Genomic DNA, 27,887 nt, shown 5'->3' on the forward strand with positions numbered 1-27,887 from the left:
ATTCTATGTGAAACTTCGTCCTATACAAATATTTTAATATTGTTATCTCCTCATAATACTCCTTATAATATTTAACAAAATACTAAATTATATTCCCGATCTTCTTTATCAACTTTAAAATAAAGAGAAAGATACAGTATTATACAATCGTGATTTTGAAGGTTCGAAATTACTAACCTAGTCTCCATATTTCTAATTGTCTAATCCATAATTTTATTTGTCAATTAAAAAATATTTAATTCTTTCCTCCAATAACAAAGTGAGCACCGTCGACGAGCTTCTGAATTTTTTTGCTTAATTAGAGCATTTTTTAATCATAGGTTGGCAATGGCGAATCCATGCATTGGTCATCTGCCGAAGTGGCGAGACCTGATTGGTTGCCGAACCTTTCGTTTTAATGGCGTGGCAGCCACGAACCAGTGGTGGGGGAAACCGGCTTCAGAACGTTCAACTGTATTGTCTAGAGTCTGGTTTTTCGCAAGAGTCCTAACCTGTCGGTTGTGCTTCATCTGGATCGCGGCATTTCAGCTGGAGGATAGCTCCATCAACGAGTACGTCGTGTTCGCGGCCGTGTAATCGCGTCGCGACGCTTCTTCTTCGCGGTTGAGGCTATTAATCGCAAGATAACAGTTTAAGGACGCGGCGATGACGGAGAGCTGAGAGTACAGTTCTCTACTCGTGTATGAGGTAGGCGCAGCTTTCCATGTGTAATCTAACCAGTGTATATCGTGTTATCTCTTCGCATAATAATTTGATTGATAATTTGAAATCGGTGCTGTGAGACGGATTAATCATTGAGTGCGATCGTGCCTTGTGAAGTGTTCACCTGTGAAATTAAGCGCGAATGGATGATACAGAGCTATAATGATAATGCACGTACAATCATGAATTAAACGTCGGATGATTATGATTGGGTCATTTCAGATCTCAGCAACTTTACGTATATTTTAAATTTCAAGGATTCCAGTAGTTTTACGTATATTCTATTATTTCAAGGACTCTGACAGTTTTACGTATATTTTAATATTTCAAGGATAAGGACGCGTTAACACGTTTTGTGTTGCATCAATTTCATGTAATGGGTCGTAAGTGACTGATGCAGTATGTTTATTGTATTTGGTAAATAAATTGCCTTATTATAGTTACAAAATCAAAAACATTGTTACTGTAGTAAGTTTACAGTAATAGTGCTGACAACAAAATAGATAATCTGGACTTGCTATTCTCATTTAACAATGGAAAAAGAACAAAATAACGATATAAACGTAGTTTAGAAGGTATCCGAATCAGAAACGACCTAATTATTCCGAGTTTAAAGTTTGTGAAAAAAAAAATATTGTAAATACAGATATCCATAACGATTCGAAATACATATCCTGTGAATTGCAAAAGTTTGATGAAAGAAAACTCAGCACAAATTGTGGCACTCATTTTACGTAAATATAAATTTACATTAGGAAAACTTTGTAAAAAAAGAAATACTCATTATATATGTAATAATTTACCTTTTAAATATACATAAATTTATTTGTGTACCCTGATAAGTGTATATGATTAATGTACATAAAGAGAACTACTGATAAAATAGTGAGAAATTAATCGTACGTATTATTTGATAAAAATTATTATTTAACGAACAAATATTTATTCGTCTTTTATCTCCTTTTTCTCTGTATAATGATCAATCGTACCATCAACTTTTGCATAGTGCTAAAATCTATAATCAAATCTTGTAATAATCTCCCGTATAAATTACATTACATAACTGATAATTCAAAATTTGTGGTGGGTGAAGTTGACATGCTTTTATTTGGTGCTGTTATGGTGAAGATTCAACGAGGATAAATACTATCGTTTAATGTGTGGCAATCTGCAGCTGGTGAATAAGGTTAACGATGCATTTACATGTGAGGTTATAAATATATGTATGTATATGTCGTATACATGTGGAGCACCTAAATTTTGAGGTGCGACCTCGAAAATTAGACGGTATATGTACTTTTTATAAGTACATAATTCTAAGCTCTTAACTAAAAGCTACATGAAAGCGCAAATGCAGTTAAAAGAAAACTTTCAGTCGCAGTAAAGTTCTTCGTCACGCTTTTTGATTTTTTATAGCTTACGGCTTATTATCTCTTATTTTAACGAGTAAAAATATATGTAATATTTTAAGAAAAATTTTAGTATACAATTGATATAAGAAATTAAAAATAATATTAAAAATAATTTTTCCATATTTTTAATTTTTAATTTCAACTTATTCTTTAGCTTTTATTTTAAAAAATCTTATTCTTTCTTAAGTATTCAATTACGTATTCTTAAATAATTTTCAAAGACTTAAGAAATTTTTTAATAATAGAAAGACATCCAGTGGATGGAAAATGACCCGTAAGTTAAATCGGTATAGCACTATTCTCTATAAATCTTTTTCCGCGTTAGAAAGCGTATAAAAATTGTGAAAGCCGTTCTTTATATAGAGCTCGATGAAATATTAGCTTCGCCTTCAGTGTTTGAACCTTTGAATGTAACTCTATCTAAGTTTGAAAGTCTGAATTTAATGTTTGATTGTTGAATTTCTCCTATCACAATTAACCATTTTCTAGTTCTATTTTGGGTATTTCTATAATTCATTGTTTGTAAACAAATATGATGTATCATACATATAGTAAACTAAAAATTAATCCACTTTATTTAAAGAAATTTCACATGACTTATATTAAAACTGTTTTCATTTCAAATTAAACTGGTCATTGCGATACAGTTTTTAATTGCTCGTTGAATTTCCAATGCGGCAAATAGAATCTTCGAAAAGCCGCATTAATATTCTCACACCACGTCGCGCCATTAACTAGAAACCGGTTTCTCAGCGGTCTTCTGAGAATTCTATTAAATCGACCATAAACCTCACAATTTTTTTTTTTTTTTTTTTATGTTTTATGAATGCGATTAACAATACAGCTAGATCGCGAATGGAAACTACGTCACCGGGTAAATAAACAGCCGCCTTAAAAACGTAACAAATAATTGAGTTATAATTATTCAAAATTATTTACATCCTATCGTATCAATTGCTGAAGAATCTCTCCGATAATTAAATAAAATTTGAGTACGTTAACCTTAATGCTGTTAAAATAATTCCAGACACATGGACGTGCGTTACACATATGTAAACGCGTGAAAGCAGGATCTATCGCGCGTGCTCGAAAGTGTCAGTGAACTCGGAATTCAGCCGCTAGGTAGCCTGCACTCCACCCTTCGTGCATTTTTCCCACCACATCTATATATACATGCACAATTGCACACGCATAAGAGGTATCGTCTCGTTGGACGGTATCGCAAATATCCTCGATAATTCGCGCGGCCAACAAGGACGAGCAAACCGTGTATGAGCCATGCGAGACGGATGTAATTTCCGTTCTCGCATAGCCGGTCGAAGTGCAACGATAAAAGCAGACTATCGTAATTACCGGTATCCAATTTCAGACGTTTGCCTCTGCTCACGTTACGTTACATCGTACGTACGCCGATCAAAAGTTGCCGTGGCGGACCCTCCCCGTTTGTTTTGTATAGGTTATGGTGGTTGAGGATGCAACGATAAACCATCGATAAATCACTTTCGAATTTTAAGTTACACGTAGCAGGTGAATAATTTATTCGAAAAGCTATACGATTATATCAGTTTTGGTTTAATTTTATTTGTCAACATATTGCATTCAAAATATATAGTTGGGAAATTGATGTATGGTCATATGACAATTAATATTTGGAGAAGTAATAATTGAAAAACGGTGAATGGTCTGACGATTTTTATGCATTTTTGAGGAAATTTAAAGATGCAAAATGTGCATAATATGCAGAAATATATAAAATATTAAAAATGTATTTCTTACTTTGGTATTGTATTCATAAAAATATAAATTTATAAAATATTGTTAGGAGTTAATGTATAAGAACTCTTTGTACTTGTATAATATATTCTTTCTTAAGTTCTTAAGACTTCTTTCATTTTTTGTAATTGTATAATCGATTTAGTCGTTTTTATAGCTATGTGTCTACCATGACGTATACCATGACAGAATACTATGGACATATACTATATACAACAATATTAATGCACAATGTTTTAAGAATTTACATGACTTCTTCCGCAATAAATTTTACATTAATTGATGTGAACAACTTCAGTTTTCTGATGAAAGCTGAAGGTTGCCATGATTATAAATATGTACATGTCCATGTACATCCTGTATATATTCAAATTCATTAGGCATTGTACGATTGATTACTACTAAATGGCATCAGTTCTGCTTAATGAATAGCTCTGTATCAATAATTATCTTGTTTTGGCATGCAATATTTCAATAAAGAGACTATTACTCATTTCAGGGAATTTAGAATATATCTACGTCATCATTTTATTTGCATTAGCATTCTAAATATTTTTACAATCAGTTTCTCGAATGCAGCTTCCCATACGAATAATTGAAGATTGACCCGAAGCAGAAGAACACGAAATTTAATCCATTTTCCCGTTAAACTCGCTTCTAAGCCCGCGTGCACATTAACTTCTACGGTTTTATCGTCCGATTCATATTTAAATACTAAGATTATTCTTCTTTGACCTAATTTCAAACAATATTCCTTCTAACTGACACACGAAGAAGTTCTTCTCTTAAAAAAGAACTAAATATATCCATTTTAGTATCGTGCAAGTTTTTATGACCTAACCTTAAATTTGTATTGTTGGAGAACAAACCGGTGCTCGCTATTTCGTTAATTGAATCAATTTTTTAGCGAAACAAAGCGCAGCTTCGTGATAAACGATTTTATTTCATTTGACAGAACTAAATAACTTGACGCATTTTATTATTTCACGCCGGGACGGTATTAAATTATCTATGTTTTTTGCTTTTGTATAAAAGCAGCAATTTTTGCCTCGTCGAAATTTATGAAAACCGGACTGAATGCACTGCATTAAAAGACACGCGTGGAAATCTAATTCTTTGAATCGTTAAACGAGATTAAATTTGGTTTTATACTGCCGAATAATAATCAATCAATTTAACGACCTATTGTTATGTAGATATATTGGAAGACAGAAATACGCGATTTATTTAATAATTGAAATGGCTATATTATATTTTTAAGCTTAAGTTTTTACTATATTCTCATTGGATTACTTAATATACTGTATTAATCGTAATTGTATTTAACTTACAAAAGTAGTGTAAAATATAATCATAATATTATTAGGCACATAATATAATAGAATATAACATATAAAATTGTATTACCTATTTTATGGAAAAATACCAAATAATTTTTTTGCGTGAATCGATCTTAATCTGTATCTGTTTGTCCTTGTAATCCATCTATGGTGTACTCATTTAACCACAAGTAATGCGGTGTATTTAGTTTCCAAGAATAAAATAGCTAAGACTTAGAGATGCGAGACGTATCGAGGAATATTTTTCAGACTGGTTAAACTCGAGATGAAATTGTATTTGTATCTAATCTCTTCTCATTGTCATTGAGAATCAACAGAAATCGCAATTCATGGAAACACGGTCACTTTGTAATAGTTAATACAGGAAAATAAGAATTTATCATAGTTACTACATGAAGAACTTTGCTAAATGAAAGAATAGATACTAGGAGAATTTTTATTAAAAAAATAAGTGTTGTATCTATCAATGTTAGGTTAAGTTTCAACGAGGTTAGTTCAGTCGTTGCACTATTTCTCTTTCCAATGAATGAAAACATAAATAAAGGTTTTAATAGCTAATCTTAATACGGCATTCTAATTCATGGTATAAAATAGCAGTAGAACGAGCAAACGTGCAATTACGATTTTCCACGAACCGGTAGTTGTGTATCTTGCAGCTTTATAAGGGGATGAGAGATATAATTAAGAGGGATTAAAAGGAGGGGAAGATAAACGGTCTGTGTATTCTCCAGCTCTATGGCGTCCCGCTTTATATAGTTTCTTCGAGATATAGGAAATGAAAGCGTGTCACGCGACCATCCACCCTTCCTTTTGCAAACATGTGTGCGCTTAACGTTTAGATTAATACCTACCTGTCAACATGTGTTTACTGGAAATTACGTTATCGTTTTTCGATCGATAAGGCAGATCACGATAATCTATTCTGATTTGTAATTACACAATTCGTAATAAATATTATTCAATAATTGCTGTACTTCTATTATTTGCTATTAATAAACGTAAAAATGATAAGTTAAAAATGGTAAGTCCATTACAAAACGGATTTTGCTTTTTTTAATGTTAGTGCCGGATCAGATACTGTTGCCAGGTACCTCATTCTCACAAAACTCTCCAGGTACTAAATCTCGTGTTTCATAATATTATTCTTTCTCTAATCTTTCATAATATTTAGATTATAGTAATTATGAGTTTCAATATTTAATATTCTTAAACTATTGAGTCACATAGTACTGTACGAAAATGGCGCCAAAAATAAAATGAAAGAAAAATTTAAAAACCTGTCTTTCAATATATTAGACATATTATTTCATTTCTCATATTGTAATTATGTAATAAAATTATTCAACATAAATTCTATAAAGTTACTTTTAACTCTTTCTGTAAAGATAAATTTAAAGTAACGATCGAGAAAAAGACTCGAGGAGAAAATATACGTGGTAGCTCTAATTAGGACGAGACGTTGTTCACTGTCTTGTTCAGTTACAAATTTCACTATCTTATTTCTCGCTCGTTAAAAGTGTCGGTCAATTGCATCTATCATGCACGATCTGAGATTTGAACGTTCGTAGAAATCTCTCGATTTTTTAGTACATCTTCCAAGATGAGCCATTATGCAAGAGGATATCACCGGATAAAAGTTATTACAGTCGCAATCATCGACTTTCACTTGCATTGAACGTCGCACTGGGGCCAACGCTGGCGTAAATTATTCTCTCACGCTTGAGCTTCTCTCACCCCTTGACCTTATTTCTCGTTTTCACTTCTGCGGGATAAAAGAAGTTTCGAGTTGATCAAATTGATGCCATATGCGCTGTAGTAATGAAGATTCATTTGTCAACAGTTTGTTTAATAATAAACAGAATATTGAAGTAGTGGAATAATTAACAAGTAGCAAAGTAGGAAATAAAAATAGTGAGAATGTAGCTTGTAACTCAGGTTACATTAAATAGATTCTTGTATTTATGATAATAACGCTGTTTGTTTTATTTTTTTGAGAGGATGTTACAAGATAATTTTTTTCAATTGTTTTCTTTTGTTCAGACGTTTAAAATAATAAATAAATAATAAGCAATAACACAAAAATTTAATTAATGCATTATACTTCAAATAGAAGAAAATTGGTATTATTTTGAAGAACATTAAAAAAAAGAAATTTGGCTGCATTTTGATCAACTATATATATGCATACCCAAAGAATATGCAACTCACTTTTGAGAGACAATCCACTCTCTTTTAACTTGTGCTATGATTACTATGATTACTATATAATAATCTTGTGATATGTATTTTGTTTGCAGAGATGAGTGGTTCTAGACTTGGCAGAGGCCGAGTTGGCCGCCTGGCCGTGTACGGGGGTTGCGGGGTGGTGGGTCTTCTTCTAGTGTTCCTCTACCGCGCCGCCACCTCAGAGATGGCCAGGCTTCGGGAACTTCACATTCAATGTGCTCATCAACAGGAGGCTCTGGCTGCTCAGCTTCAAGGTATGGATTACTAGACATGCACCATAAGGAATCTGATTCAATTTGAGAAAATTGCTTTTATTTTCAGATAAATTTATAAGCAGCTGCATTGAAAAATTATTTCTGTTCATTTCTAGTGATATTCGAGTACAAAGTGAGGCTGGAAAGATCCTTGGCTGAGGAAAAGAGTTCAAATGCAGCAGTGAAACAAGAACTCCAGCAGCGTGCATCTAGAGAAAAGTCCCTAAGAGACAAGGATAGCATAGAGGCAATGCAGAGATTCAACTCTTTGCAACAAACTTACAAGCTGCTGCAGACAGAGCACCAAGATTTGCAAGAAGAATGTAAGAAGCGTGATCAACAAGCTCTAGAAGACACTAGTAAACTGGAGACAACGCTTAGAGAACTTCGTAGTCGTATCAGGCAAGCAAGAGAGGACAAAGAGAAAGCCTTGGAACATTTAAAGAATAAGTTTCTGGAACTGGACACTCAGAAGAATGAACTGGAACAAAAGTACAATGATATGTTAAAAAGCAATGGGGATACTGATAGCACTATTGAACATCTCAGGAAGGAAGTGTTTCAGTTGAAGCATGAACTGGATGAAGCCAAGGTATGATTCCTTTTTTATACTAATAGCCTTATTTAATTGAAGATTTTTCAAATTTCTAATCTATCCATTTCAAAATATTGATCCGTGATTCTTAATCTGTTTTTGAAGATTCTTCATATTGACAGATTATTTATTTAAGAGAATTGGTCTATAACTTTTTGTTTTTTATTTGCAATAGAAAACTTCACGCAAAACTACTTCTCCAGAGCCAAATGTAGCCAATCCGCACCCTTCACAAGCGAAATCCGCAGACGCAGAAAACGCAGGACAGCTTGCTGATCGGACACAGCAGCAACAGGTAAGTCCACCGACAAATGACGATAAAAATCCACAGCCCCTGTATGCACCAGTCGCTCAGCAAACGATTGAAGATCCTCTGCAATCGAATGAACAACGGGTGAACGAGATGAACAACGTTAGATTCGCTCAGAAGAATGGTAACATCGTCCCAGTGGGTCCAAACGAGTTAAAGGAAGCAGAAGTTTTACCATTGCCCTACGATTTGCAAAAGAAAAGTCAGAGAAAGGAGGGCGATCAATCTGTGAATGATGAAATTCAGATTGAGATCAATAAAGAGCTAAGACAAGTTATCCCGCCGCCCAACCAGATTAATGACAAATTCAATGACAAACACTCTTCTACCAATTTACCAGGTATAGCTCAGACAATTAACATGAATCTTGATGCGAAGAAGCATACCACAGTCCCAGTGGTAAGGAAAAAAGAACATTCTGCTGTCATTAATGAAAAAAATTCTCCAGTCCAACAGACTTCTGAGAAGGTAGAGAAGAAGTTGGAAAAAGCTCAAAACAATGTAGATGGAATCATAAATCAAATTTTGAGAATGATCTGACGAATAAGATTGATCAAAACTTGTAATGCCTTGTCAGATATATTTTTGTTACAAATACTATGGATAATTGTATTTAGTATTCCATAATGGCTGCTTTTGGAGAAACATGTTTGTCTATTTTTTGTATAAAGATTTTATGATTGACTTTAGATTGATTTAAGATTGTATGATATTGCAGCTAATTTCTTGACGATTAAGTGTAGCTCCTGACTTTAGTTCAGGCTCTGGTTGTGATTCTCTTTGCTACAAAAGTGCTTGAAGCGTTTTAGATATATTATTAATCAAAGTAATTGTGAGTATAGTTGGAAAGATCAAAGTTGACATATGAGTAGTGACACTCTGACTGTGCTCACCTTAGTTACTACTTAACACATTCGCTACCAGAACTTAATTTAGATGTAATTTTAATATCATGCTTGGTGTTTGGTAAAAAAAAGAGAGAACAAAATTCAAACGGTTCTTGTCTATAATAAAAGTATATTGTATTATTAAATATATTGTACAGAAATATAGAAAGATGTTGTAGAGAATGTGTTAATATTTCTTGCAAGAACAAATTATTGCCATTCAAAATACAAAATAAATTGGAAGAGAATAGCTAAACTATAGAAGTAGTCATGATAAGCTAAAAAGTTGACTCTCCTAGCTTATGGGAGTTCAAAGAAGTGCCTTTAAATGGTTGATTGTTGGGGAACTGAATTCTTCTTAGCATAATCTATCTGGTAATGTTTACACATGCACGTAATTTGCATGGTTTGTACTTGGTGCTGTAGATAGACAATTTCTTTAGTTGACTCGAAGGACTCGAGATCAGTCTGCAGAACTATTCTTTCCTGTATCATCAGCAAATCAAGTGCAGATTGAACAGTATGATGATGGTTTGAGAGGAAACATGATAGAAAATATGAAAAATCTGTTGCATGATGGGATGACCTATTAATTAATATTATCTCGAAGATTATTTAGTAGTTTTATCTATCTTCTTTTACAATTAATTTATATTATCAGTATCAGTATTAACTGGTATTAAATACATATTATAGATATATCATAATAGAATATTATAATTCAAAAAAAGAAACCAATATCGCTTCTAAGCTATCATAAATATTTGAGAAATAATGTTCTCTGTGTACTATCTAGGGCAAACTGTGATTTTACAGAAAAGTAATTTTTTTTTCTCGAATCTTGGACAAATATAAATAACTTGGAAAAATATAAATAACCAAATACGCAGTTTAAAAAATCCACTAACTCAATCCCATTTACTGCTTCAATGTAGATTTTTTAATATAAATTTTTCAAGTGCAATATCACAAGAACAATGTTTGAATTCTGCAGAAGACAAAATGTTTTAGCAATTGTGTAAATGTTGAGTACCCTTTTTTTTTAATTTGTATTGTTATATTTAGCAATCTTTACAATTTGTAAATTAGAAAACATTAGGCTGTCAACACATTATACATTCAGTTTCAATTACGTTTAATTATAATTGGTATTTCATAATTCAGTTATAAAAGTTCTTTTTGCTCAAGGTATAATTTTTTTATCGATTGACAGCCTAATGCAAAGGAAAGATGAACGATTCTTTTGAATAGTTAAAAAAGAACCCAGTCATATATAAGTAGCTTGCAAGCTGTATTGAATGTGCCTGTATGTCCGTGTTAATCAATGCATTAATAAATTGTTATTATTTTGATCTGCTTGCATTTTTTATGGCACCCTCGCAGAAACCTAACTAAACTGATCTGCTTCCTTGTTATTACTAGTTTGCTGCAAATTTAAAAAGAAAGATAGAGAAAGATCCAATTAAATATTAGAAATAAGAATCTTTGGTGAGATGGTTTAAATTTCTTTTTTAATAGATCCCTTTATTTCATTCTTTTAAATAAAACAGTAGTCTCATTAGAAGGTGAAAGCATTTAATATTTTCTTCTCAAAATTAGTTCTCTTGTTCATGTGAAGGATATTTTTAATTAATTTTCTTTTTTAAAGTTTTGTTAATTTTGAATTAATTGATTTTTCACGCTTGAGCTTCTTCTTTGGTTAAGTTCTTAATATTGCTTCATTAGAATTTGCTCTATGATATTTTGCTGTTGCCTTCAATTTCTTTTTAGTGTAATTAAAACTGTCTTTTCAATAAAATTCAAGTTACTAAACAAAGTTGACATATCAATCCATTTAATTTAAAAATAGAGAAGAAGCTTCTGATTTTCAAAATTAAAGAAAAATTTTTAGTGACATTTTCTCTTTTTGTCAGGTGATTTTTTTTAAAAAAAGAGCATGCTTTATGCAATATTTGTTTATTCACGTGCTTTCGTAGCTTTGAAGAAAAAGAAACAACTATTCTTCTTTGCCAATAGAAACTGAAGAAGGTAAGTTAATTTTTACGAAATGTACCTGAAAATGTTTCTTCATCCACATACGTAGCCTACTATTTTCCAAAACACTCGCTTGCTTATCTATATTTTAAGGGCATACAATTATTACAACTAGAATCCTTCTTTTTATACAAAAAAGTAATATAAATTTATAAAGTGAAGAATGAATATTTTGTGAATAATTAATTTGTTTCCTTATTAGAGTGCATGTGTATGTGAGAGAACAGAATACTTAGTCCTAGTAAAAATAAATTGCATTTTGCATTATGATAGTAACGAAGAAATGAAGGTTAGATTTAGTTCTCAGTATGTAAGTAAGTAAATAAATAAATTATTGAAATTTACATTCCACGAATAGCAATACTCCAAGTATAAAATAAGAATAAATATTCCAAAAATAAAATGAAAATAATGTTTCGGAATGCTTTAAAATTTAATATAATAAATGAAGCAAGCAAAGAAGATTGCAAAATTATTTTTCCAGAGCACAGTGGCCACGAGTTCGATGAAGTCGATCCCAGCTGTGAAGTTGGAGACTTCAACGCTAGCAACTAGCGGCAATCCAGTGTCCACATCCGTGGATAAGGCGCTTCCGGTTCCGAAACCGGTCCCGAAGTCCAAGCTTCCCGTTGGCGTGCCACCCATTCCGATTATGATCGATCAAAAATTGGAAAATCGCGAGGAAAAACAAGACGAAGTAGCCAGGAAGAAGGAAGAGCCCAAACAAAAGATTAATGTCAATAGTAAAGAGCAAGAGGGTGAAAATGGAAATCTAGATCCCCCATTTCCAGCTGTTCCAGCTAGAAGAGTCGATGACCAAGTTCCAGATAGAAGAGGAAATGGTTGGTTCAATGTTGGGCCTGGCATACAGGAGATTGGAGATGAATTGAATCATATTCGTCTTGCTGGGTATGTTTCATTGAAGGATAATTTCATATTTCTTGTATTCAGCCAATTTTATACCAAATTCAGTTCTCAATTTTGTATGGATATTTTAGAAATCTTAGACAATTACAAAAATTTAGTTGGTTTTAACAGTCTACGTTGACATTAATTCACACAATATTATAGGTTTTTTGTTTGTAATCCAATAATAAGATTTATTTTTTAATGGAACTTCAGCCTTGATGCTGGTGCTGAACGAATAGCTGATATTGGAGATGATCAGTACGAAGGAGTTGAATATGATAAAGAACCCCAGCAGAAGGACAGTGATTTAAGATTAGTTGAAGGTGAAGATGAAGGTGAAGGTAATTAAATTAATAAGATATATTCATTATGTAACTCAGTTTTATATATTGTTCAATTTTTTATTCATCATTTTAGATGAGGATGATCAAATAGACTATCCTCACAATTTAAAGCAAGAGAAAAGGGAGTGAAGAATCTGTTTTTAGTAAAGATGCCGTAAAGTGGACTGGTTTGGAAGATTTGAACAAACAGTTCTTATTCAAGAGTCTTATTTAAGAGAAAATCAATTATTGTCTATTAATTAACATCTACTATCAGTCTACTCTTCATCTTGCCATTACTTAATGAACTGACTTAGCTGCTAACCATCATTTATCATAAAGAAGAGAGAAAGAAGACAGAGCAAGGATTTTCAACGATAGATGCACCATTTTACTTTTTTACCTACACGTTTTTTTGGGGGGAAACCTCTTATGGGGATCTAGCCAAAAAGATTTAGATAGTCTATACTCTATACAGATGCTATTTAACAGCCACTGCCCAACCAACATGAGTAAATTGTATTTTTATTCAGAAGCTCGTTGTTTGGTTCGAGCAGTGTGTGAATAGAAAAATAAAACAGACTGTATTTTTCTAGAGCTAATTCTAAGGTAAAAAAGACGCGAGTTATACAAAGTTTCCATGGAAAGAAAAGCCACTTTTAGAGATTCACTCTTTCATTGGCAGATAGAACAGGGGAAGAAATACCTTGTTCATTTAATTATACAGTGTTTGTGTATTTGTCAAACAGTAAAATTTTGTGATAAATGTCAGAGTAGTATTAGAATGATTATTGTATTGATGTATAAGTATTTGTTGAGGCATTTTTTTTAGGAAAATTCCTTGTCTATTAAATCTAATCTATTTAACAGACTCTGTAAAGTTAGAGTCTTCTAATATAGTGAATTCATTTAATTTGCAATTAATCTGTGTTAACAAAAACTTAATTCAAAACAAAATGTGCTATCCTGTATCATGTGTTTAAGTATGTAGGATGTAGGTAACTAATTAACTTAGAGTGTTAAATGTTTTTACACACTTATGGAATTCTAAGAGAATACTTCCTACTTGTTCCTTTCTAAAGTAGTATATCAATCACTCGATTATCAAATTTTCGTGGAACATGAGCAATTGGTAAGAAGCTTAAAAGATGAAATATTCTGCCAGTGAAAGAGTCCATGATTTCTTTCAACAATCCGCCAAGGTGGAGTTGTGACTTAAATGCACTTATTACTTAAGCCGTCTCGTTAGACATTTTTTAAATAGAATTCAGCAATTCTATCAGCCGACTGCTCTTATTGAAACCGTGCAATACGATCGGTACAAGGGTACACGTGATTTATTTATTGCCTATCAGTCGTCGTTCTGGCGCTAACAATCAAGACTTAACAGAGTGAAAGGAACTACTTTAAGGAATTTATTAAAGATATAGATTAATATTTGTTATGACCGTAGATATCTACTTATACACTGACACAGAGAAAAGTGATCCATATGTACATAAGAGTTTTTTCATAATAAAAGATTGAAAAATTTTTTGTATTTTCTTTTTAACACTTGATGCTTCATGACCTAATATTTGAATAATGTGAAAGCAATTCTTTTTTGCTTTCAATGTCTTTAAAATATATAAAATATAATTTTTTCTTTAAAAGATACTACATATTATTGTGTTGAGCTCTTTGGGTTACATAAAAATAAATTACTGAGTATTTTACATTTAGAATGTATGGTATTTATGATTATGCAGAAGTGTCTGCAGAAAATAAAATATTGCAGAATAATCTGTACTGTCCCAATGACCTTTAACTGATACTTGCATCTGCAAGACAAAGAAGAAAGATCTTCTTTTTTTAACAGCCTTTATTTATCAATGATTTATAGATCATTATTAATTTAAATTTTTTGTTCATATGCTATATCAAATATATGGAAAATAAATTAACTATCATCTACAAAAATATTCAATCAGTATTCCTTTCATATCTCATAACTTACTACTCTTATATCTTTGATTTTAAACAGAATAGCTTCTTTTTTCTTTCTGGATATGTAGATTATAAATCAAATACCAAGGTTAACATAACACTTGCAGTTCTAAAAAAAACTACAGTTTCTATGTTCTATAATGCAAGTGGAGTTTCTAAGATGATAATATTACTTGTTTGCTTCAATTTTTCCATGAACTCACTGTGAAAGTTCCATGATGAATCAGACATTGACTAAACGCTATTTAATTAAACATATTGGTTGATCATTTAACAAGTTCCTTATACACGCGTTATCCATGTTTTCACAGCAAATGGCCAAAACAATTCCAGATGTTTCAGATTACCATTTTATCATATCTTCTTTTCTTAGGTGTCCAAATAATATTAGATTAACTGTTGTTATCATTCATTTTCAATTTGTAGCTTCGTTATAAATTTCAATTGTATTTTCAATTAATGCAAATTTATGTTATCAGTCGTATTTTGCATATCGAGCATCAGATGTTATGCAGAACAGATTTTATTAAACTGTGTGCAGCATGCTCGTGATTTTATTTGCCAATGAGTCAGATGCACATGTATACACTATATTCGTCTTACGCAAGCCTGGAATACGATATACAGAACGATCGTTGTTCCCAGAACCGATTTGCATTGCGTCTAATCGCCTTTAAACATCCAGTCATGAATTTGTGACTGCGTTCGAGTTTCTTGTCACTGTTTCCTGCAATATGTAGATTAATTTTTTTTCAGTATCTTACAGAAAAACAGTTAAGTGTTTTTGTATTCTTTTTTTCTTTTGTGAAATAGTTGCAGGAATTATTACATTTACATGTAAGAATCATAGCTACAGAAATTATAATTTTAAAAAAATTATAAATAAATAAAGATTTGTTAAACCACAAACATTATTAAATAAGAGTTTATATAATCTGTCTATATAATACACTGTGTCAAGAAAGAAGGATATATAAATGATTTATTGTTAGTAGTAAAGACTATACGTAATGCTAGTTGTTCCGCTGAACTTATTTAAATTACGAGATACTAATAAAATTTACATTTTCTGTACATATTGCTCTGATAATCAAAAAATTTGCTTCAAATTATTTAAGAATACATTTATATAGTTTTATTATGTTACATTCTATTATTTGTATTTTGTAATTATATGTGTATCTATATTACGCGTGTTTTAACTCAGAATTAATAATACAAAGAGATCGTTTTGTCAGAAAAAAAGTTTCTTCTTTTCAAATTCCCTTAAACCATTTGCTCTCGTTTGCACGATAACGCAAATGTCATAAAACTATCATAAAACGAATCGATTCGTAATTATCAAACGGCTCAAGGTTTGTTTTGAAGCCGTCCTGTAATTCGACTTCCTTCGCGTTAATCGAATACGACCTACATGTGGAGCGTCATGATGCATGATCTCATCTCGAAAACGTATCACACAATCATCTTCAATTACTTCGTCAGGAGTCGACTCGCGTATTCGACAATTCACGTGAGAATAACCTTCGAGAAACACGAGTGACACGACAGAAGTTGTTTTCCTTGTTTCTTCTTTTCGCATTTTGAATTCTTCACGTCTGAATTATCCTTCACGAATCTTTGCAAGGATACTTCGTCAATTTATGGAGGTTAGGGATTCCTTGGGAGAGGATAGCCTTTCTTATTTTTATGAAAAAGGAAATACGGATTGTTATCGAGTGTCTCCAAATGTTTTTTTTTCTTTTTTTTACAGAAACGAATATTTTTATCGAGCAGTTCTATATATTTTTAATTTTCTGTTTTTCTCCGTGTTTTGTGTCTTCTTGTTATAACATCCCATAAGAGATCTTTTTCGTTATTATTATCCCATTAACCAAATCAAGATGAGAATGATTATTGAAAATATCTAATTAAATAATAAATAACGATACTTTATCTTGGCTATGAGTAATCATCGTTATTTGTTAAATTACTTCTTTTTATTTTTTCTCTCCTTGCCTTCCTTTTGAGTCATGTTTCCTATTATTTGTGGTATCCTGTGCTATCAGGAAAGAATTATTTTCTAAATAATAGTTTTTAACTAACTAGTAGACGACTGGCATACACGAGTCGTTCTTTGCTAGAAGATAGAAACGCAAGTATTGGGAGTAAACGAGATCCACGTTAACACGATAACCCCAGTGAAAGGTTGCGACACAGCTACATCTGAGATTCAGTAAATTAACTGGCTGTTACTCACTTCAACAGATAGTTCGTGCTTGGCAAAATAACACATTAGATAATACGATAAACAACGAAGAAGGGAAATTATAATGTACTTCTTATAATCTGTTTACTTATTTGAGAATATCCATGCCCCATTAAAAATATCTCATCGTGATTTTCCATCGTATAAATCGTTTCAATTTGTTTTCATTGTGCTCCTCGTTTTTAACTATTATATTTTTATTTGTTAGGCGGCATCCAGTTATAATCGGAAATAAATGACAAATAAGAAGTTTGCAGCATTGCTTCTGTTAATTTTATTTTTGAAATTAGCTCGTTTCTTCTTGTATTTTGACAACTGAATTTTCAAAAACGATTAAATGCTTGTATAGAAGATATTTAGTATAAAAGAAACATTAAATGTTCGTTTTCTCTCAACATGTGAAATTTAATGTGTGAAAATTTTTTCAGTTTGTATCTCTCTTCTTTTTCTTCCCTTTTTTTTTTTCTCCCCCTTTTCACTAAATAAATTTCTATACATAGTCCATAACATAATTGAAAACGCTAAAAACAAGATTTGTTATCAAAATATTTTTGATATCAACATTCTTCCTAAATCAGTCAATGTTGCAATAAAATGTTATTAATCATGTAAAATGTTAATTTATGTAACATCACTTCCCTCTTTTATCGCTTCTCTCTTCCTATTTCTTCTTAAACGAGGTTAGTAGATAAAAACAACTCAAGACTCACAAACAAACTTAAAGAGAATTGAAGATGAACACTTAAAGAAAGTAAATTTGGCATCCAAAAATTTCCAAAATTCCAACTCCCTCTCTAAGTCAATCAAAACAAAATTTGTTCACTTATATCTAAACCACCAATTCACAGCAAATAATATATGTAAAATATTTTCATAATAAAAATCTCCTGTCTTATATTATATTATAAATATAGCAAAGAAAATATTCGATATCGAGAGATATATAAAAAATTCAGATTTCCTTCTAAAACCAATTTAAATTAAAATTTCATCTTTTATCTATTAATGCTCTACTCTACCAATTCCTAATCTATTAACCTCCAAATACATCAAATTATCGAATGAAAATCTTCTCCTCTTTAATCACATTTTCCATTTTTGTCTCACTACTGTAGAAGTAAGAATAAAACAGAATTTTCTTATTGCTAACGATTGAAAAACAAAGCCACTGAGTAACAATCTATATACCGAGTGATCAAAAACACTCCATAAAAGTTCCCTAATTCCACAAAATTAAAATAAAGGAACAAATTGCATCTGATCTAACAACAAACCCACGAGGGTTTGTTGAGATCATGCCACCAATTCCTCGAATCCTCGAATCGATCCGATTATCTGGTGCGCATCCACTACCGAAGTTCCGAGAAACATTTTGGTCCCCTCCATGGCCTTGATTTCTCGACTGAACGAATATATCAACACTTATGAAGAAACGGTTTCTGAAAGATCGTTTCGCTGACGTAAGAGATCCAATATCCCCACTACTTCAGTCAATAGAACTGTCCAAGGTATCAAAGTCCGTGACGAAGAAATCGCCACGACAGTCCGTTTCTTCCTTTTGAAAAGGTAAGACGTCTTTCATTCAGCCTTCTGAGTTTCTACAGACAGTTTTTGTTTTATCTTTTCGTTGGAGAAAACTACGTCCGACCTTGGAGTCTTTATTGGGGCCACCTTTAATTTTATACGGTGGCAATTTCTTCAGATTTCGTCCTTAAAAGTGAAACTTTAGATTGTGCGATTGAAAATTATGTGACTTCTATTTGTATATTTACGGTATTAGTTGAGAATATATCGATTGCCAATGTGTAATATGCCTGAATTTTTTTCTTAATATTTTGGTAATATTTAATGCTATTTTCTTTATATTTGTAACCTAAAGTTTTAAACTACTGTCAGATAGTTCTCAATCATCTTTTTGGAAGGATAATAGGCGTATTTGAAATTATGGTTACTGACGCGTAGGCTATGGCATATAGAAACTGTCAATGGCTCAGAACAGGAGAATCTGTAAATAGAAATTATAATAGACATTTTTTTTTTTCGTAATTTTACTGCTTTGCTTAAGTAGATTTTTCCTTTAAATTTGTATAAATGTTTGATATACGTAGTTGCTGTTTTGTTTTTCAATTTTCATGGAGAGCTGTAATTCAATATTTTTTAATAATTTATTCTTAAATTTTTTATCTTCATTATTGCAAACATAATGTTATCATTCATTTATATTAAACGTTTGTGGGATACTTATTAAATTTAAATATGTAAATATAATGCAATATTTCTTGGGAGCAGATCTTATTTTCAATATGCTAATTTTACTGTGTGTTAATTTCCATAGAACCAGTCTGTGAAAATGAAAGTGCTAATTTTCGCCGCTATTGCGGTATTCTGCGCCCAACCGGCGCTCAGTGTTGACACACATGAGCACAACAAAGTTGTGTGCTATTGGAACAGCACGGCTTTCAACCGACAAGGTAAAATTTCTTTCGTTATTCCATCAAACAACCTATCGATTTGTTCGATTAATTAAAATCTGAAATTATAATCTGAGAAATATGAAGTTCGTCTATTGAGATGTTGAAATTGATTAGTAGTTTTCATGTTGAATATTTCAACATTTTAACGTTATAATTGAATAAGGAAAAAAACTAAAAATATCAACAATTATTATAGTTCAATTAAACGTTCTATGATGCTAGAGCAATTATTATTGTTCTATTTGATATAACTAATTTATTTTTAATGATGATTAATATCATTATTGTTAATCGTTTATTGATTTTAGTAATCATTCAATTAGTAATTATAGATTAGAAATTAATGATTATTAATCAATAGATTAGATAATATAATAGAAAGATTATCATTCACCTAATGCTTATTAAATGAATAATAATTTATATATTATATTAATTATTTTGATCATTGTCAATTAATTCAAAATGGTCCTACTCTTCCATAGCATCAATAGTTGTGTTTTTGATACTTATTGTAATCTATTGTGATATATTTCAGGACCAGGAAAGTTCCAGTTGGATGATGTTCGATCAGCCCTATCCCTCTGCACACATTTGATCTATGGGTTTGCAGGAATTAATACAGAGACATTAGAAGTTGTTCCTTTGAATCCAAATTTGGACACTGGTGTTGGATATTCTTACTACAAACTCGCCACACAACTAAAGAAAGGCTTCCCAGATCTGAAGATCTACCTTAGCATTGGTGGTAATGCTGATCCTGAGGATGACACTCATAAGTATCTTGTTGTTGTAAGTATTATTTTGTTTGTCACTCAATTCTATACATAGATTCCAATTCAGGATTGATTGACTTCAAGGAGCTGTACCATCCTTTATTGTAATTTTTTTCCCATAAATATATTAGATCTAGACTATGTTGGCAAACAATATAAGTTTCTTTATAGTATTAAATACAATTTCATTCGTAAATTGAAAATTAAATAATATTGAAATTATTATTAAACATTAGATATTTTTCTTTTCTGCTATAAGTGGAACAAAGTTCTAAATACTCCAGATTTGACTTTTCATTACAACTCAAACTGAATCTAAGTTAAAAAGACAACTTAACATCCTCAATTGGTTTAGACTGAGACGTCAGAATCAAGGTCCAAGTTCATTAACTCAATCAACCGTCTTCTCAATGATTATGACTTTGATGGAATCGACCTGGCTTGGCAATTCCCACCTGTGAAAGTCAAGAAAGAACGTGGTACATTTGGATCAATCTGGCATGGCTTGAAGAAGACCTTTGGTTATGGTAAATTCAAAGATGACAAGGAGCAGGAGCATCGTGATGGCTTTACCATCTTGGTCCGTGACCTGAAAGCTCAACTTAGACCAAGAATGAAGGCTCTAACTATTGCTGTACTTCCTCATGTTAACAGTAGTAGTAAGTTCAGACTCCATTTTCACTTCTTTACTCTGTTACGTCTGTAACTTCTTAAAATCTCTCATAACATGGGATTGTTATGAACGAATTTTCTTAATCAAATGTGGCGATATAGCGAGTTTGCAATCAAGTGAGATTAAAGATTTAGTATATTGGATATGATATTAGTATCCAGATGTGACGAGGAAATAGGGACGAAAAATTAATAGAAATCACGTAGTCTGTTTGCTTCGAAATTAAGAACGTGCTGCCGCGACCAATCTTGCCTTATCTGTGGCTGTGCGTGTAACTGGCCAGCGTCACGTTCTCTAAATATTGAACCTAGGGAATCTGGTAACTTGTAGGACCTGTAACGTGTTTCCATACATCTCAGTGTTGGTAAAATTGATTGCAAATAACATTCACTGCTGGTCATAATTATTGGACACCTACTCGTTACATTTATCAGAAAATTTCCACTAATTAGGTAATCAAAATTTCCACTAAATAGGTAATCAAATTGCTGCAGTTATTAAATACGTGTTTGAATGTTTGAAGTTTTAATATTTTAAACTTTTGTGTATAAATTTCCACGAAAAAATAAGCATTAAATTTGGATCTTTCAAAATAAGGAAATATTTTTTAGTTCTGTAATATTTTTTTGATTTTTTCTCCTTGTGGATTCTATCTTATTATATTTAATATCTTGCAGTTTACTATGACGCGAGATTGCTGGCACCCAACATCGATGCCGTGCACCTGTTTACTTTCGACCAAAAAACGCCAGAACGTAATCCACAGGAAGGGGATTATCCAGCACCCATTTATGAGAGTTATGGACGTGTCCCCCAAGACAACGTTGATGCCACAACCAGGTGAGGAACTTCCGTAAGCTATGCTTATCCTCTGTTGTCAACTATTAAAAATCCCAAATCGTCAGAAATTTATTGTACCATTAATTTGATCAAAAATCAATTTTCCTTTAGTTCAAAGGGACTTCCTGGTTCCTGGCCTCACTAGTTCACAAAATTCCCTAAATCCTCCATCTACACCAGTTTCTGAAAATCCTAAATTACTAAGAATTTATCTATTGTACTATTGATTTCCTTATCCCTTTCCCTTCAATTCAAGGGGACTCCCTGGCTTTCAAGCGTTCCAATCCCCAAAATGCTCTAGAATCTCCATTTACGTGACACAATTTTAAAATATCCGTAAAGTATTGATTCTGTTTCAAGGTACTGGCTCGAGAACGGTACTCCAGGCTCGAAAATAGTCGTGGGAATCCCAACATACGCTAGGACGTGGAAGCTCACGTCTGACAGTCAAATATCAGGGGTGCCACCTATAGTCACCGATGGTCCGGGAGCCGAAGGACCACACACAAACACGCCAGGACTTCTTTCGTACGCTGAGGTGTGCTCCAGGCTGACAGAATCCGCTGTGGGTCGTTTGAGACGTGTTGGTGATCCATCCAAGAAATATGGCGGCTATGCCTTCCAATCTTACAATGAAAACACTGGAAATGACGGAATCTGGGTTGGTTATGAGGATCCTGACACGGCTGGCAATAAGGCTGCCTACGCCAAGGCGAAAGGTTTGGGTGGTGTTCTTATCTACGATTTGTCCTTGGACGACTTCCGTGGTGTCTGCACCGGAGACAAGTACCCTATTGTCAGGGGCGCCAAATACAAGCTATAAGAAGGTATTAAAGACTATTTGATGGACACTGAAGGAGTCGAAGGTGGCGAATTTTGGCACAGCTGTATAAGTTGTGTTAGATCTGTTTTTTAATTAAGGCCGCGCCTAAAAAATGTATTTCTCAATCTTTTTGAAATTTCGACCCTAAATGACCACTTGATTTTCACGCATTTGCTTCGTATTTTTTATATTCTTCACGTAGCTCTAGTTTTTCGTATGTGCTATTTTTCGTGATATGTTAAGTATTTGAAAAAAGTGCTGTATCAGAAGTGTTGTATCGAGAATAAAGATGAAATAGTTTGGTGACTAATTTTTCCTTTTGCCAAATTCTTTGCTGCCACATTAACACTATGACAACTGACTAATTTCGAGCTAATCTTTATTAGTGATCGGCTATTTTCGCTAGGAATGAACCAAATATAGTTTATATTTATAGAAAAGTTCAGTAACTTCAAACTTCTTAGCTTCACACAGTAGGTTGAAAGGAATTTCCATAAATCTGTAGGAGGACTGATTTATATTAACATTCATATGGCGCCATTCCAGCCATAGTTACTGATTACCATAGTGCTAGAAACCAACACAACATCTTGATCGGTCGACAAGGTAGAGATTTATGAAACGTGCATGTATATATAGATATAATATATATATATATATTTCGTGCAGTCTATGAATTCGGATAAACACATTTGCTCGGGTGTGTACGAAAGGTTTCATTGTAAATGGACTAGACTCGATAAATATATCAAATGTTAGGAGTTATGGCACACGAGACACAGCTAATTCGTAGCCACTCTCATACGTAGAAACGAAACGTTCCTGAAATCTCTTGTACATTCGTAGTTTTGCATCCTCCGTATTAGCTCGACGTTATTGTCGAACAGAAATCATATTCGTGCTTCGTTCGAACCCACAGCGCTTCACCAAAAACATTCGTGCACAAACGGTTGGTACAGTGAACGCGGTGTCGTAGACATCTTTGTTCCATTTGGTTCCTGCGATCCAGTTTGTCGTTCCGCTAAATCGAGATAATTTCATTAATACCAAGGTTGAGAGGGAACAATTTATTTCATAATAAATTTTGTGATTTCTTTAACAACGCACAAGGCAAAATATATATTTTTGTCAATATAAAATGAGTAATTATCATGTTTGCAAAATCATATCTTTCTTTTTGGGGTTATGGAAAATCGCTTTAAAGGAACGACAAATCAGAAGCAGTTGTTGCAACAACACGAACACATCCTGCAGCATAATCGTAATACTTAGAAAATACTGGGCGTGGTAGTTGGAATAGCTTACACTCTATGGTACAGTTAATAATTCGATATACAGTTTAACAGGGTTAGGGCACTCGTTACATTACGGCATATAATATAATGAAATATAATATACGTAGCGTTACAACGTACAATAACACAACGGTTATCCCTGATACTTAATCCTAATCTACTCTGACTTCGGTCCTCGTGAAGTGTTAATTCGAGCCCGTACGTAAGATTAGAAAATCCTTTTTCAAAATTGGAATTTGAAATTAATTAATGAAAATAACATAATTGATATAGGTAAAATGGACAAGAACGAAGTTAGTACGTAAAGATCTTGGTAGTGTAATGGGTAGTGTATTAGACTACAACCCCTTGAGCTCTCAGATCGAATCCCAGAAATTTCCAGATTCAGTATCTCGCAAATTTTCCTTGGATTTTGATTATCTGAAAATTTCGGGGAGGAAAATCGTCGTCTAAAATGAAATGAAAAAAGTAAAAAAAAATTCCTAACTTCATGAAAATTTTAAGATATATCTGGGGAAAAAGATAGAGAAAACTGAAAATTTCTGGAACTCATGAATTTTTCAGATCAAATAAAATTTGTAGCTATCAATAATTCATTTTAAAGTGATTTTCGTTGTCTTCTCAACGAGCTCGACGTGATCGAGGACAGTCGAGGAAGGATTCTCTAAGCAGGAACAGGGCACACTCGACGAGATTACGTTGCTGAAAGCATATCTGTGACTAGATCCCAGCTCACCATGAAGGTCGGATAGTGAAAAAATAAGTACGCGGAACTCTCTGACGTAACTTTCTTCTATGCGTGAATACTGTGTGAAACGTTTGTTATCCAAAATGCTCTTTGGTGCTTCGATATTCTTCGAAAAAATTATTTCTTGGAAATGCAACTTTTGTGTTTGTGTCATTAAGAAACTAATGAAGCAGCAACAAGAAGACCCGTCACATTCTATTCCTTACGTTTTATTATACTGGGGACGATGATGTATCTGTTGATTTTTTTCTTTTCAACTGATCGACGATAATCTCACAAATTTCGCGAAATTTTTTCTTCTTTTTTCATCAGAAATTAATTTTCATTTATTTGTTAAATATCCTTTTCAATGTTTTATTTATGAATAGTGGAATGAAAACCTTTAACGTTCATATATTTCTTAGACTCAACGACATTGTTCTACACATAACGATATTGTCTCTGAAGATATATTATTAGTTAACGAAATGGCGCCATGCTGTCTCTTGAAAGTTTCCAAATTTGTTCAGTATTCTACTTTGAAACCTTTAATTATGGTCTGTGTCACTTGACTTAAATTTTTTTTTAATGTCAGATAAAATTAAATTTTTTAATTTAAATTTTCTTCAAATTCTGCTTCTATTGTTTATTCACATTCAAATGGCGCGTTACGTATCTTCTGAAACAACCTGTAATAATAAATGCATATCAAGTAAATGCAGATCACGCAATTGGTCAACTCTTTGGATAAAATATCGCATTATTAAATACAGTGACGAATGTCGATAACATTTCCCTGCATAATAATCTCTTTCGAACGTTCCATAAATTTAATCAGTTAATATTCTACTGTTTTTACAATTTCAACAAAATAATTATCAACGATTTTTGTCGATCGATATCGTTGCTATGGAAAGAAAAGGGGGGAGGTGTGAATTATTTTTTAGAATTTCACGCAAGTATAGAATAAATAAAATCCAGAATTTTTATCAGTTTGAATGTTTCTCTTGGGGACGGAATTAGTCGTAAAGTACAAGCGTGTAGATGTTAGAATTTTCGATTGCGATTTTTAATTCGGCTCAACGGTGTAGCAAGATTGTTCCATAAATCATAAAATATAAAAATTAATAAAAATTCATTCATCTATAAAATATTCCTCTAAACTGGATTCTTTTTAAATGGCATAAACAATCTACATTAAGCAAAGAAAATTTTCTTTGTCTATAGATTTGACAAAAAAAAAAAATATCTTCTTTTCACGTATTCTGTTAATGACCATGACAAAGAATTTGATAAAGATCTTTTATTATGATGCAGAAGATGAAATTTGGGAATTTTTGCGACCAGCTACCGAAAAAGGACCCCTATTGGTTCTATAAGTTTCACACTCTGCGAGTTACTTGATTTCCAATGATATTCGATTTTTCTTTAATTTTTCCAAATATTAATTAATCAAGCGTTTCTCTTACGATTCCACTTATCAACAATATATTTCTTCACCAGCTAATTTCTTACTTAAATATATTCCTCGATTATCATAACTATTGCACGATATGCAAAGCTTTCTAAAAATATCCATCACGTTAGAAATATTTAACCGAACAGAAATCTCACCAAGATAAAAAAGACAACGAACAATTTAAACACGTTAGTGTAAAATTAGTAAAAAAAGAACAAAACGACACGTGACATAAATGCATAAATAAACGATTACAATCATCTTTGTAGGGAGAAGACCGATCATAGTTCTCGAATATCATTTTTTTCTTTTTTTTTTCGTTATGCTTATGCGAACTGTCTACATTAAAAACGATATAAATACCGATCTCCCCGATTTTCGGTGATTTTTATCAAACTCAACAAGCGATTAATAGTACTAAGACACGAGTCACACTGAACGAAGAATTTTCTTATTATTAGCGAAATACATATCACGTGACTGGTCACGCATCTGCGTGGCCATCATCTTGGAAATCGAACCGAGCTTCGATATTAAACCCGTGCTCGGGAGGAGAGCCTACCTTTTTCAAATAAATTTCAATTGTTTATTCATCGAAAACCAACCAAACGCCCCGAATGTTTGAAAATTATCAATTAATTTTGTCCTACCTAGCGGAGCCTTCTTATATTAAAAAAGAAAAAAAAAAAAGAAAAAAAAAGGAAAAAAGAAAAGAACGGTCCAGATCGTGTTGCAGGACCTTTTCTCCTTATAACTGTGGGGCTCCATCTTCTAGAAACCTCCTCCAACAAGCACCAATCTCTCCAACTTCATTGCAACAATCCCTTAACGCGTGTCTCTACATGACAGAACACCGTGTGACATTGTACCTAGTATCTTGGTCCACATTGTTCACGCTGAGTACGCGCAGCAGCCTTTCCGTGTCTTTGCACGCATGTCTACTGGTCTGCTGCTGCTTCATCAGCATCATCGGCGTCTTCTTCTTCGGCCTCTTCTTGGTCTGCGGCAAAGTCAACTCGAGCATCTGTTCGAGTCTCAGCCGGATAGGCCAGCCGGTCTCCTTGTAGTCGTCCTCTTCGTACGTGGACTCGCTGGCCTTCTGTAAGGTCTGGAAGGCATAGTTCATAGGCAACAGCTTTCTAGGTTGAGCGAAGGAGTCGTGAACTCGAACTGGACGAGCCAGGGAAGATCTCTTCTTGGCTGGGGTCAGAGGCAACGGCTGGGTCTTCGTCGACCTGGCTAAATTGCTGGTTTTGGTGTTCTTGAGAATTCTGGTCTCGTCCAAACGAGCCAATATCTTAGCGTTCTCCTTCAGCGATGAAGAGTTCATGGAATTGGTCACTCGATAGTTGCCCATAGTGCCTTTTGCGACCAGGCTGTTGTTCTTCGTGTTTTTCACTAGTTTTAGGTTATTGTTGTTGATCGCAGTGATGCTGGGATTGTTGTTGTTGGCAACAGTGGTCACGTGGCGACACTGTTCGGCACACTGTAGGCAATCGTAGTATTTCTCGACCGCGTTACGTCGTGCTGAAGCGGAGAATCGCTCGCGAAGGTTCGCGCGATTCTGGCGCTCGCCTGATTGGCGAGGCTGTTGTCACACCTCCTGAAGATACTTTAAGGGGCATAGAGTTTCCCTGTATAGCACCTCGCCCTCTTTGCCCGTGTGGTCCGCTGATCTCACGTCTGCGGCGCAACGAACCATCGCTACGCCATCTACCTCCTCGCCAACCTGAATCACGATCTAGGGAAGAGTTCGTACAAATAGATTACGTTGATGATACAGTATTTATGGTGGATCATCAAGTGCATGTATTTAACATA

At 33.1% G+C, this 27,887-nt stretch overlaps 4 protein-coding genes across 15 annotated transcripts in view; 2 read left to right on the forward strand and 2 right to left on the reverse strand.

The window, feature by feature from the left end:
* The window catches only part of Idgf4 (Imaginal disc growth factor 4), a 76,181-nt gene extending 53,286 nt beyond the window's left edge, over positions 1-22,895 (forward strand). Inside the window, exons 1-6 of one of the 4 annotated variants that reach the window (XM_072018485.1) lie at positions 18,432-18,565; positions 19,335-19,470; positions 20,012-20,265; positions 20,605-20,908; positions 21,600-21,762; positions 22,105-22,895. In XM_072018485.1, the coding sequence (XP_071874586.1) occupies positions 19,350-19,470; positions 20,012-20,265; positions 20,605-20,908; positions 21,600-21,762; positions 22,105-22,585 (1,323 nt within the window). In that variant the 5' untranslated portion in view covers positions 18,432-18,565; positions 19,335-19,349 and the 3' untranslated portion in view covers positions 22,586-22,895. Of the gene's footprint in view, positions 1-18,431; positions 18,566-18,949; positions 19,007-19,332; positions 19,471-20,011; positions 20,266-20,604; positions 20,909-21,599; positions 21,763-22,104 lie in introns of those variants that run through there. The other 3 variants (XM_072018481.1, XM_072018482.1, XM_072018484.1) reach the window with 3 other exon arrangements.
* On the forward strand, positions 433-14,296 carry LOC139995222 (uncharacterized). Of its 5 annotated transcripts, none has more exons than XM_072018480.1 (7): positions 433-687; positions 7,525-7,707; positions 7,824-8,299; positions 8,478-8,597; positions 12,018-12,442; positions 12,656-12,777; positions 12,860-14,296. In XM_072018480.1, the coding sequence occupies exons 2-7, from the start codon at positions 7,527-7,529 to the stop codon at positions 12,913-12,915; spliced, it is 1,380 nt and encodes a 459-aa protein (XP_071874581.1). In that variant the 5' UTR covers positions 433-687; positions 7,525-7,526; the 3' UTR covers positions 12,916-14,296. The 5 variants fall into 5 exon arrangements, with proteins under 5 accessions (XP_071874581.1, XP_071874576.1, XP_071874577.1 ...); XM_072018475.1 differs by having other exon boundaries at positions 434-687; positions 12,656-12,783; XM_072018476.1 differs by lacking the exon at positions 433-687 and adding an exon at positions 1,686-1,907 and having other exon boundaries at positions 12,656-12,783.
* On the reverse strand, positions 13,191-27,512 carry LOC139995229 (uncharacterized). Its single transcript, XM_072018498.1, has 2 exons — positions 26,936-27,512; positions 13,191-15,478 (listed from the first exon to the last, which is right to left on the reverse strand). The coding sequence occupies exons 1-2, from the start codon at positions 27,421-27,423 to the stop codon at positions 15,469-15,471; spliced, it is 498 nt and encodes a 165-aa protein (XP_071874599.1). The 5' UTR covers positions 27,424-27,512; the 3' UTR covers positions 13,191-15,468.
* The window catches only part of Stacl (SH3 and cysteine-rich domain-containing protein), an 83,084-nt gene continuing 82,665 nt past the window's right edge, over positions 27,469-27,887 (reverse strand). For all 5 annotated transcript variants that reach the window (XM_072018454.1, XM_072018458.1, XM_072018457.1 and 2 more), the window contains one exon: positions 27,469-27,807. In XM_072018454.1, the coding sequence (XP_071874555.1) occupies positions 27,661-27,807 (147 nt within the window). In that variant the 3' untranslated portion in view covers positions 27,469-27,660. The remainder of the gene's footprint in view (positions 27,808-27,887) is intronic.

This window comes from Bombus fervidus, chromosome 15 (genome assembly GCF_041682495.2).
Source record: "Bombus fervidus isolate BK054 chromosome 15, iyBomFerv1, whole genome shotgun sequence".
NCBI lineage: Eukaryota > Metazoa > Arthropoda > Insecta > Hymenoptera > Apidae > Bombus > Bombus fervidus.

What these genes read in the sequence shown, in the direction of transcription:
- LOC139995229 (XM_072018498.1), bottom strand. Translation starts at nt 27,423, where the DNA reads ATGGGCAACTATCGAGTGACCAATTCCATGAACTCTTCATCGCTGAAG.
- LOC139995222 (XM_072018475.1), top strand. Translation starts at nt 7,527, where the DNA reads ATGAGTGGTTCTAGACTTGGCAGAGGCCGAGTTGGCCGCCTGGCCGTG. An exon ending in TCTGGCTGCTCAGCTTCAAG is followed by an intron (nt 7,708 to 7,823) that starts GTATGGATTACT and finishes GTTCATTTCTAG; the next exon opens with TGATATTCGAGTACAAAGTG. An exon ending in ATGAACTGGATGAAGCCAAG is followed by an intron (nt 8,300 to 8,477) that starts GTATGATTCCTT and finishes TATTTGCAATAG; the next exon opens with AAAACTTCACGCAAAACTAC.